At 35.9% G+C, this 13,179-nt stretch overlaps 1 protein-coding gene across 2 annotated transcripts in view; it reads left to right on the forward strand.

The window, feature by feature from the left end:
* Nucleotides 1–13,179, forward strand: part of LOC134527377 (DNA topoisomerase I, mitochondrial) — a 275,543-nt gene that overhangs the window by 220,396 nt on the left and 41,968 nt on the right. For both annotated transcript variants that reach the window (XM_063360011.1, XM_063360012.1), the window contains exon 16: nt 11,729–11,928. In XM_063360011.1, the coding sequence (XP_063216081.1) occupies nt 11,729–11,928 (200 nt within the window). The remainder of the gene's footprint in view (nt 1–11,728; nt 11,929–13,179) is intronic.

Raw genomic sequence — 13,179 nt, forward strand, 5'->3', positions numbered from 1 at the left:
CCATGCTTGTCGTTTTCAAATGTTGGAACGCCACGGTTTTGTAATGTATGCACGTGTGACTTTTCGATTGCACATGGTGGAAGGGATGACTGTAGACGGCATATTGAATCAAAGAAACATGCAGAACATTTTAAAGCCGTGACGAGCAATAAATCTATATCTTTGTTTTTTCGCTACATCTGAAGAAACGAAAGTAACGAACGCAGTTATTGTTTACAAGTCCTTGTGTTTGTCTTGTTGTTTGTTTACATGACATTTCTTATCCAACCAGGATAAAAAAAAAGCAAATAAAAAGACAGTTGCTTTAAAGTTTAACTTTGAATACTTTGAATTGAAGATTCAAAATATCCAGTAAAATTATTAATATTTCTTACATATTCAGATGATTGTATTGTTCAAATAGATTTTTTTATTCATTAATTTGCATTGTATTCATATTTTTCTTTTTTTTTTTTGCATATTATTGTCCTTGTTTTATCTTGAGAGAGTGTTATAATGCCCCAGGAAAACTTTATCGTGCATGATTTACGCGTACTTTTTTCATATACCTAATTGCCATTACTGATGGGTGTGATTTAAGGTTGGCAGCTCTGGAAATATGGCACTGGTGTTCACCCTTGATCCTGTTTGTCTGCTTTCTGTGCTGCTTTATTACTGGGTAGAAGGGAGTGAGGCCAGCCCACTTTTCTCCACCTCTCCCCTGCTGCTTTACCACCCCTCTAATAACAAAAGACAGCCAGCATGTATCCCTTCCTGGCTATTGTATTTTTTTAAACCAGTCCTCTTCCAGAATAGAAAAAAAAAGGCAGCAAGGGACCCTTTCTTGTCATTTTCTTTTATAAAAACTAGCATGCAGTTACAGTCATCCAGAAATTTGTGCACCATCTGAAGAACATAAAAGGCAGGGCTTTGAATTGCAGCTTTCAAGGCACCAAGGATGGCTGTAATATTGTAATGGAAAGTTAAATTTGAAAGCTGAGGAATCTCATGCAAAAAGCAATTATGTTGGGTTACAATTCCATCTTAAAACCCTTTCAAAATAGACATGTCGACTGGCACGCAGTTGGTAGAGCAGACATGCACAATGGCACAATTCATAGTGCTTGTCACGCGCTGCTCAGATATTTTAACTTAACAATTTATACTTACTTGTAACATACTTATTAAAAACCAACACACAGTTATTTACACACATACTAAAGACACACCACAATTATAATTTTTTTTTACCTAATTTGCATAAGAATCGCACTACACTTTGTTAAACTAAAAATCAGCATAAAATATGTAACCTGGTAAATACTGTAATTGAACATTTTTTAATTCAAATATTTTAGCAGTGCATGGAAAGCCGGTCGTCCAACTGATGCCAGCAAATGATGTGATTTGCTGAGCTAGCATTCAGCAATTGTATGTAAAAATAAACCAGCCAGAGTTTGTGTGCGTGCATTCTGTGAGTGGTGATGCAACTGTGACCTTTTTGTGTGATATTTCCTAGCTCTCAAATGCAAAATTTCATGACAAAACTGCAGCCATCGTTGGTGCTTTGGCACTTCAAAGTATGGGGTCTGACATTTTTCCAGCCCCCCTGCTCAAATTTCTCTCTGACTGTAAAGTGCCTGCTAGGTTTTTATAAAAAGCATTGACAAGAAAGGATAGCTTGCTGCTTTATTTTCTATTTGGGAAGTGGACTGTTGAAAAAAAACTACAATAGCTGGTAAGGGATACATGGGTTTAAAAAAATAGTAGCCTTATCCTTAGTCTTTTTGTTAGTATAAGGGGTCAGTAGTGAAGAACTAAGAGGGGTTTGAGAGGGAAAAAAAAGGAGGGGGGGTTTGCATGAATGCCATTACAATCCCTCCTACAGTTATAAAGCAGTGTACAGAAAGCAGACAATAAGAGGACTGAGGGTTAACCTCAATGCTGTATTTCTTACACACCAATGAGTTGAGACATGGAACAATTGTATCCAGGGAACTCTACTGTAGACATACACTAGAGTCCCGTTATAGCGAGGTGTCACAGTTCCGGGTTTGATCCTCGCTATAACCGTGTCCTCGCTATAACCGAATTGGACAAATTTTGGACCCCAAAAAATAAAAATTAACCAAAAATAGCATAAAAATTGTGTTTAAACCTGTATAATTGGAAAATAACAGGTTATATTAACGAAATCTTAATTTCTGTGAGCAGATGTGTGAATTCTCTTTAAAACGATACCCCATTAGTACGGATGCGATCACCGATTGCGTCAAAATAACCAGAATACCCTACCACGCCACGTAAGTATAGCATCTCAGCCCGCGGCCGACGCAGCATTGTCCTGCTATCTATTGTCGACGCGGGCTGTCTGCTGGCGGCCATGTTGGTTCGGGATGTTGCTAACAGGTGGTGCTAGTGTGTAGTGTAGCGCGACGATTTAATTCCTTACAAAAAAGCAGGAGTGCGGCTGCGGCAACGTACGTACGCCTCAAACAAAATAGTCGCTGGAAAACTATACTTTTTTCATTTAAAGAAGCCTGTCAACTTTTTTAGAAAATAAATTTGGGATTAAACTCAAACCATCACCACCCCTTTCTCGGACAGATACCCCAACAACTGACCGAAACAAAAGTTACAAGAAAACTGCCCTAGCGATTCGGAAATAAATACGGTAGTGCCGACTAGAGGTGTAAAAGTAACGAAAAAATGCGTAACCGTATGTACTCGTTACTATCGTTACGTTACTCGTTACTTCTGATACCGCATAACATGCTATGTTATGTAGCAGCAACAAATCCAGTCGTATTGCGTACGCGTACAGTATGACGTAGCGTAAATAATAATAAATAGAATATAAACAATTAACAATATTTGATAATTAATAGTTTTTGTTAATCAAGAAACAATTAAATTTCATTAGAGCGGCTTTTTGATATTATCTCTTTTAAGATAACCAAAAAAACGTGAAAATACGAGATTATAAAAACAAAAACATACATATTTCTAATTTGTAAAAAATACTTTCTTACGTTGTTTCTGTTCCAATCTCAAACTTTGTCTACACACGGCACAGATAACTAACGGAAGTTTGATAAAAGAAAGAAAGGATGGGATTCTATTTTTAAGCCACGCACTTAGGTGGCGACTGCACGGCTGAAGAATGTGACGCGTCAACGGCAAGATGTCTAGTGGCGAGCGAGAGGGGTGGAGATAAAGCAGACAAAAAGCAAAAGCGCGCTACAAGCGATCACGCCGTAAATTCCTCAAAAATACCTCGTTATAGCCGTGTTCTCGCTATTACCGTGCTCGCTATAACGAGATTCTACTGTATATGGTGCCACCCATTTTCTAGAGCAACCCTTGTGATGCAAATGTTGGAGGTTTATGACCCATACATGACACTTTTGCAGGTAAATATGGTATGCTATATATCTTACTCCAATAAAAATGGCATATCTGTACAATATGCTAAAGAATGCAAAATTTTTATCTTTCTTAGATTTCTTATGGTAAAACATAAAGATAACTGTGAGAAAGATATAAATACTGAAGTGTGTATAGTGTTATTCAGCTAAAACATTTTTATCTTATAACTGAAAGATTGATTTATAAGTACAACCTTTATCCATACAAGGGGTTACCAAAAAAAAAATTGTCATAAAAATTTATATTACCTTTTTTTACTAAGTTCCTTCAGTCACCTTCAAATTACTCTCCATTAGATGAGATGCACTTGTCAAGTCTTTTTTCCCACTGTTTGAAGCCCCTCTGGAACTCTTCAACGTTGATATCCTCCAGTGTCCTTTGCGAAGCTGTTTTTACCGTCTCCACATTATCAAAATGCTTTCCTTTGAGATTTTTCTTTATTCTCAGGAACAAGAAAAAGTTGCACGCGGTTAGGTCTGTTGAATACGGAGGGTGGGGAATGACGGACCACCCCTGAGAGGCCAAGCAGTGGTTCACTCGTAAAGCCATGTGTGCAGGGGTGTTGTCGTGATGAAGGAACCAGTCACCTGATCACCAAAGTTCTGTGCGTTTCCTCCGCACATCCTGTCGCAAACATCTTAAAACTACCAAATAAAAGTGCTGGTTAACAGTCTGGCCAGGGGGAACAAATTCTCGGTGCACCATTCCACAACATCAAAAAAGACAATGATCATAGTCTTAACATTCAATTTAATGGTCTTGCTTTTTTTGGTCTGTGGGAGTTGTAAGTCTTCCACTGGCTTGACGCTTGCTTGGTTTCTGGGTCATACCCGTAACACCAACTCTCATCACCTGTAATGACTTTGGTCAAAAAGTTTGGATCACTTTCAATGTCTGTTTGCAAGTCCTGGCTGAAATTCGGTCAAACTTTTTTTTGTTCCTGTTTGAGAAGGTGAGGAACAAATTTAGCAGCAACAAGTTTCATTTGAAAAACATCAGTCAAAATCCAGTAGCACGAGCTCCAATTAACTCCTGTCTCTTCTGAAATTTTTTTTGATTGTGAAACAATGATCCTCGTTGATTTTTTCGCCATTTTTTTAAACGTTTTCATCATTTCAAGATGAAGGGCACCCAGAACGAGCATGAATCCCATCTAGCGGGACAACTCTCTACTATGTCTATGAATAGCAGCGCGCTCTCAGTTCTGTTTTTTTGTCCCCCCTTGTATGTTTGCATGTGAAGTGCTAACTATTGTTTAGGTCTGCATGGTAGTGTCACATGATGTGGCCGGCGCCTTACATGCAAAGGTTGTATACTGCTGTCTGAATATGGGTTGTTTGGTTATAGGTGGTTGATTTGCCTGGCCTAGTGCAGGTTCGTAGTTGGGGTGGTTGAGAATGGCTTGATTAATTCATGGGACTTTCTTTGGAAAGGGGGGTTGGGGGGGGGGGGGGGGTTTAAAGTGTCAGGGGTTCCAAGTACCGCTCAAGCCAATGGTGGTCTTAAGCCTTGCTGTGGGTCTAACTCGGTTGGGTCGGGTCTGGAAAGAAGACAGCTGATGTGCTAGGGGCTGCCACACTCTGCCTTCATTTGTCTGTTGCCTGGTTTTGGACCCTCGAAGCCTCATCTTGGGAGTCTCCCTCGATGAGGGTGATTCTTGGGAATGGCCGTACAGGAGTGAAACTGGGGGCTTTCTTGTCTCCAACTCTGTAAGAGAAAGGCATTGACAGATGCAAACTGTCAAGATGTCGTGGAGATGTTATCAGGATGATGGTGCTCACCTCATGGGCCAACGGGAGGTGCAGCTATAAGTTTAGAGTTTACTCCTCATCTCCCTTTGGCGAAATGAAGATTCATTATTAGTCGGCTTGCACGGGGCGACAGCTTCCCCTTACACACTAGTCTAAAACCCACTCTATTCCTCTATTGCTTGGGTCACTGACTCGTTCTGATGACCTACAGCCTGTATCTAGGCTATCTAGGTAGGTGCTACTCTATCTACTAGAGATACCGGGAGCGATTGTCTTACTACTACTTCGGACTCAGGGTCGGCTCTCTGAACTGTGCCTACACTTAAGCAAACTCTCCCTCTTGTCTTTCTGCAACATTCCGGCATCTTGGTGACCACCACAAGTTTCCCTGGCGAATGGTTGGGAGTTAGGCACAGTGAGCCTGTGGAGTTTCGCCTAGGGCCTTCCAACCCCAACTGACTACTGCAGGGCATCAGCACCTCTTTGTACCTTTCCTGAGGGCTCAAAATAAGGGAGGGGTTTTAGGGTTTCATGGAATTTCTGGCTAGGATAGTGCCATGTGCACTTGGCCGGCTGGGTGGTCGTGGCCCAGCTGCCCTGGCAATGGGAAACGGGGCAGCGGTACTACTGAGAGAGCCATTCCGCTTGTCCGCATTGGCGTGCACAGGAGGGTCTGACTGCTTCCTGATGAGATAAAGTGCACAGCACGCAGCACGTCAGTAGTTAGTCAGCTTCTATCTAAAGTTTGTTTTGTAATGAGGCTAGAATTGGCTAAGAGCATTTTTGCATAAACTACTGTTTGCAGCGTTAATTTGTAATCCCTCTGTTTTGATTAATTATTGACATTTTACAACACATAGTGTAAACAGTGAGTATGTTTAATTAACCTATGTTTTGATCTAATGATGCATGTATGTAAGTGAACTAAAGCAACCTGATAAAATCACATCTCATTGCAGTTAGTCACTAATTTGGTTATAATTTAATTTTTGTTAGAGTCCCATGTACATATTTCTTTGGTTGAATATTCCGTTTTATTATTTTCATGCATCAAGCACAGTTTATTCTATGGTTTCATTCCTCCGAGTTGTTAAAAATTCAGTTTTCAGTCAGTTCCTTGGTTGTCACAACAAACTGAATGATAGAAGTGAATTTTAGAATGAAATAGAGAGAAGAGGTCTGCCATTGAAGCAGTAAAGGCGTCATTTGTGTATGTGAGGGTCTCCGAATCCTCGGAGCCCTGTATGAGGGACAAGAAGATTCGTTCCTACCATGACATAGATAGATCTTTACTAATATTAAAAAAATTAGAGACAACTGATTTTATTTATCTCAGATTCAGGGAGTCTGTTCGAACCCAGTCGGTCGGTCGAGACCATATTATTGTGCTTCAAGATGAAGACAAAGTTAAGCAATTACTATGAGTCCAACCTGCTGAGAACGTTCCTGTCTATAGAATTTTGCAGATTCCATGGAATTAGCTGAATTCTGGTTCCTGATTCAGAAGCGTTCAGTCATAGCCCTTAAGACATTTCTTTCAGCTATCCTGTTGCTGTTCTTCCATTGGGAACTTAGCTACCGACTAAAATTCAGCTAGCTAATAATGCCTGTGTTTGTGTCATAAGCACTACCGCATTGGAAGACAATAACTAAAAGAAGTTCTTAGTGTAGATACTGGGTTTTCACGAGTTTCACAATCAATTATTTTCGTAATGTAATTTTGTTTCAAGAAAGTATTGGTACTTAATATTTATACTATGTATATGTTAAAAAAAAAACATTGGATATTTTTAGTGTGTATTTTTGCCATAACGCAACAGTACCAAAATACATGTTATTTTATAAAACCACTTGATGTTTATTTCTTGATAATATTGTCAGTAACTGTAACAGAGATTGGACTGAGTAGAATAATTGGTTTTGTAACCTTTTATGTGTTCGGTATGGTGGTATGAAGTAGATACACACTTGCACACAAGTATTAGATTGAATATTATTACTATTTTAATTTTATCACACAAACACCACTCAATGTCTATTATATGCTATAGTTGATTGCCTCTCAAGCTATTTACTAAGAGGACGTGCTGGTTGAACTGCGGGGCAAAAATCAGAAAGATAAAATTCATTCGTTTACAACTTTTGTAAATTATATCTCAATCCAGTACCACTATAGACATGTGATAATAGTTTCATTACAATATTAATGTTAATACTTTGTCACAAATCATGTAAATGTTTTACCTGAAACCATTTATAATGTTGGATACCTAAAACTAGGGATGGGCTGGTCGAATCCTCAAATCACACAAAATATTAAGCATTCAAAATAGTGGTGCACCGATGCGGATACCGATGAATCGTAATCGGCGATTATCTTAACGATTACTTTGCCAATTATTTAGGTCCCGGCGTAATTAAATAGGTTTATACCGTGTAATATTTTGTTACACATTTTAGGACGAAGTACGGTAATATTTGTATACATTACAAAATTCATCTAACTGCGTCATATCATAATTACAGATATTTCGTTAAGTTTAATAAATCTCATTGCCTCAAACAATAAAAAATGCATTTTTCTTACACGTTTATTTACGTTTCTTCTTTTGTTTAGTGGCCTTGTACATTACGTATAGCCAGAGAAGTAAAATAGATGGCACGCAATCAAAATACCACAAACAGTTGCAGTGGATTCTATGACAATCGATCTTTTCGAGTCGTAGTAGCGGTTCAAAATCGTGGTCCCGATACCTTCTAGTTTTTATCACTGCGTTTTACAAACTCGTTATGGGCGTCTTTGGTAACATTATCCGTTTGTTATTTGTATGTGACGTGAAAAGTGAAAAAGTATTTATAATTTTATATATACAGTCAACATAAATAAAATCACATGTGCTAGAATTGGTTTTTAGTCATTTTTATATAATTATAGTGAGATGGCGAGTAGGGAAAAAAAAAAGTGAATTGTGGAAACATTTTTCTATAAACTCAAGTGAACAAAATAAAGCAGCATGTTTACATTGCTCAACGGTAATTTCTTGATGCAACCTTATGTGATAGTCGATAATAATGCTAGTTTTCCGCAACAAAAACTTACCCATTGTAAATTACAATTATTAGACTGTAGTTCAAGTTGTTTACAATAACAAATATTTAAATATAATTTAATTTAATTTCCCCTTTCAATGACTTAATAGTTTATTTTATATATTTTTATACTGTTATTATAACTGTATTCTCAATTTTACCTAATCTTGTTATTAAATTCACATGGGAATAAAAAATTTTGTGTGCATTATTACACTTAAAAAAATTTCTTCATTATAATCGGTAACTGAATCGGTATCTGCCGAATATTGCTCTCATAATCGGTAATCGAATCGGTAATCGGTAAAGTCATATCAGTGCACCACTAATTCAAAAGATTCTAGATTTGAGGAAAAAGATTTGGTATTCAAGGTACAGATTCTAAGAGAAATATTGGAGTAAAAATAGTAAATTAATAAACTCAACTCAGGCAAACTCTTGAGTTTACTAGGCTTATTTATGTTTACCTTTGTACTTATTCTAATACCCTTCCCCCAAAATATTATTTTTTGAAATTATATTTATAAGTAAATTAAATACATATGTACTCATTTGAAACACTTAGTTCATGAAACAAATATAAATCTATAGGCTGCCATATTTAGGGACCCAAAACTATGGTGAAGCCTGAACTTTGCTGAAAACGACAATATTCTGCTGTTTTTAAAGTTTTTCCCGAAATTTCTCAACTTTTCTTTTATACAAAGTTCTGTGCGGAACACAGATTTTAATGCAAGTTGATTGACGCCATTTCTGAAAATGTCACGTGGAAGTAATAGATATTTAACACAGGAAACAAATTTCAATAACAAAATATTTCGATTCATCTCGAACGTAGTAGGATTTTTTTTACTACAGAGCCCGTCAATTTTATTTTTTAATGCCACAAACACAATAAGTTGCTCTTTGTGGTATGTTTGAATGTCTCTATCTTATTATCTTTGGTTATTTAGAAGGGAAGAAAAAAGGGATTGCTTTGTTTACAGTAAAAGCTGCAGCAAATTTTTAATTTATACCTGGTTTTATGTCAATTTCTTTAAATACTTAGTGTGACACAAATATTTAGTTTTTCGAAAGGAAAAATACTTGGTTTCCCCGTAAATGTTTGAACAAAATTGAAAAATAATTTGGTTATAACCTACTAGCTCATTTGTTTACACCTAACATTTTATAAATCTCATAGGTTAGGTCAAGAAAGAATTGTTAATAATAAGTGAAGACATGTTACAATGTGTTTAACGTACGTTTGTTCCGTCCCCATGTTTTCATTTACTATGTTGTTATTATAAAGGTGGGTCTACACTATATAACAAAAACATGTTATATTTGTAACATGTTATACAACAAGTTATACATCTTGTTTCATAACATGTTACATAACAAGTTAAATAATAAGTTATATAACAAGTAATACAACTTGTTTCATAACATGTTACATGTTTTTAAATATGTATACTAGTGTGGACAAACGGCCAACATGTTATACAACAAGTTATTTAACTTCCTTTGATCTTTACCGACACTGCATGGGAAACATATAACTTGTTTTATAACACTTATTTTGTTATAAAACATGGTGTTATATAACATTTTTCTTCACGTTTTCATAACAAGTTATATAACTTTGTTGTATAACTTATAATATAATTTTCATTCTTTTCATTTTGTAACATGTTGTATAACTTTGTAATATAACATTTTATAACTTGTTTTGTTATACAGTGTAGACCCACCTTTACGTTTAGAAATGTACACATTGTGTAGGTTCTGCCCTGTTTATGTTGGTGTGCTGCTTCATTTAGTACCTACCACATTTTTTAATGATTCAATAGTAAGATATTTTATTTTTTGGTTGAATTTAAGAAAGTAATGGATATGATCATGTTTTTTTTTATATATGTATATTTAATTTCTGAAACCCAAAAAAGTTTTTATTTTGTAAAAACAATCGGTTTTTCTTGTTTAATTATGGTGGGCAGGGAAGGGAAAACCTTAAAAAAAATTTCTTAATTTCCTGGCATATTTTCAAATCATTCTGCAAGATGGCATTGTGATACTACAAGTGATATTGTAAAATGGGTTGGTTGGGTTATGTTAGCGACATTTAAAATACTGTAAAATCATTAGAAATTACCAATTTAAAGGTCGGTAACAATCTCTGCAACAAACAAGTGCTATGAAAAAGTTATTATCTCTGTTAAAAAAAAATTATTTACTCAATTTTATTTTTGACTCTTTAAACAAGGGGTGGATTCGTAGCACTCTTTGAGGTTCGGATTCGAGAAACTTGGGATTCAATCCATTATTACTTACATATTGACATTTGAGTTTATACACTTCCCCTCTGGCTAGCTGAAAATTGTTCTAGAGTGCACATACATAAACACTAGCAAAGATTTGGATTGAATACTGAAAGAAGAAAAAAAAAAAAGTTTGAAAAAGGATGTTGCTGTTGATTGATTATTGGAATATTGTTGCTTTGACACCAACTGATTTTAACTGTTTTTTTATTTAATATTCACAAACATTTACAAGTCACCAAATAAATATCAAAACTATAAACTGGTTGTAAAAAAAAATCTGTACTGACTTGAACATTAATTTCTTGTTTAATGTTACCAAAGTTTGAAAATTATGTACTATTCCCAAGTAAATCCCGTGGTAGTGTGCAACTCACAGTCCACTTTTGAAACAATGACGAAGTTATTACATCATTGTTTTGGGCTGTTACCTACAAGTGTGGTCGAATGAATTCTAATTTTAAAAAGTCCTCAAAGTTTTCAAATTCGGCGTAGCCCGAACCACAGATGCAAAATTGTCTTTTCCACTACAATAAAGTATTAATTCTGAGCCACCACCTGGCATGCCACCTCTTGGTACCTCGTACAGACGCTGATTTATTCCATAGCCGCCTTTCTTGTCCGAGAAAGACAAGGGTGTCCATGTGACGTATTTTCTAACCATCACAAAAATGCACACACACATCAGCCACTACCGGTGCATGACAACAGCATTTTAACCAAATCATGAGTCTTTCTCATGCACAAGCACCTCTGTCTCCCACCATTGCTTATGTAACTGGCAAACAATTGCATCAGCCAATTTTCAAACAAAAAAAATTTTTCAAAATAAAATTATGTGAAAACACACAAATTTAACCAACCAGTGAAAAATAGGTAACAGCAACTTTAAACAACTTAGTTAAATGGAAGTAAACAATTTAGAAATACCTGCAAACATGAAATAACGTAAATTGAAACACGTGGCAAACACTTGAATACTTCTCAAAAAACATTAAGTATTGAATATGATTATAAAACATAATAAATCTGTAAAAAAGCTATAGCTTGGATTGTTTGAGTCCACTTATCTGGTTATTGCTCCTTAGCCATAGTACTCCAGCTAAAATACCATTTACAATTTAAATTTGTTAACAGTTAGTTTGCAAATGTTACCATAATATTTAATTCTGTTTCTAGATACTTGCCTACAATCGTGCGAACCGTGCTGTTGCCATTCTCTGCAACCATCAGCGTGCCGTTCCGAAGACCCATGCCAAGTCAATGGAGAACTTGAAGGCAAAGATTGAAGCGAAGAAAGAGCAGCTTGAGGAAGCTGAGAAGCAGTACAAGCAGGCCAAGCGAGACAGCAAGCACTATGACTCAGCTAAAAACAGAATGTAAGTGTGTAGTGTGCCACCTTGCACAAAATAATTTTTAACTGGCACGGGAGGAAAAAGACTGCTTGATTTTCACTTCATTTGTCTTTCCCTCTTTTAGCTGGTTCAGAGAAGGAGAAGGTATCTATTTAAAAAAAAAATGTAGGAATACCCTGTTTTATCGCATAATCGCCACACCAATATTTTAGGGCATAAAAATTTTGATAAAAATACCTCTAGCATAAACGTCGCGTGATGTTTTTGGTCCCGCTATTAGATTCCAAGCGCTTTGTGTAGGTATTTTTTCCGTATAAAACTATGTATTTTGAAGTAGAAATCTATTATTTATTCGGACATTACCACTTACTTATTTAATTAAAGGAAATACAATGTTGTCTGATGTGTAAATTTTCTTTTAAAGACGTTTTTTAATGTTATAACGTGTATCTGTTCGTCTACCTCGCCGCGGTGTACCACTTATAAAAATGTAGCCAGCTCTAGTTGGCATCATTCATGTTTGGTTATGTTGCTTCCAGTATATAGTCGCCGCACGGTAAGTTCATACTTTTAGGAAGCCCTGCTTCAAGCTGGGATCTATTTTCAAGGTGACTATGTATCCTTCCGCCAAATATCAACAATAACATTGCCATGTGGAAAACCATGTGACTACCACATGGCAATGTTTTGGTTGGGTAACTGTCAAATAGGGATGTAATTAATGGATAATAAAATTACACTGCAATTTTTATAATTGGTTAAATGTCAGTAGAAAATGTCATAACACCATGTTTAATAATTCAAATATTAAATATAAAAAAATCTAAGCAAATTTTTATAGTTTAGAGTTTAAACCCAGCGTGGTGCTGTGTCTTCACATAATATCTATAAAAATTGATGTTAAGTTTTACAAAAGAAATTTTGCTGCTTCGAGATTATTATATCACAAAGTGCTATGGTTGAAAGCATGAAAATTATGTCAGTATCATTTATGAAGAATTTAACTTTAAGAAATTATTCAGTATGAGGTAGCTATGTAAACTGTTAGTTTCCTAAAGCCGTGAGTGCCAGGCACATCACTGCCATTACATCGAGAGGTCATTTGTGAATAGAAAATAACAAGTTAGGGTAAATATGTAATTGGGCGGTTGTAATGTTGCAGAATCCTGCCCTCCAATATAAATCATTTTCTTTTAAACTTCTTTTTTGTATAGGTAAATATAAATGAGTCAATGTTTTTAGAGTGGTGTGTATGTTATGAGACAGTATAATCAG

Source organism: Bacillus rossius, chromosome 1, assembly GCF_032445375.1.
Source record: "Bacillus rossius redtenbacheri isolate Brsri chromosome 1, Brsri_v3, whole genome shotgun sequence".
NCBI lineage: Eukaryota > Metazoa > Arthropoda > Insecta > Phasmatodea > Bacillidae > Bacillus > Bacillus rossius.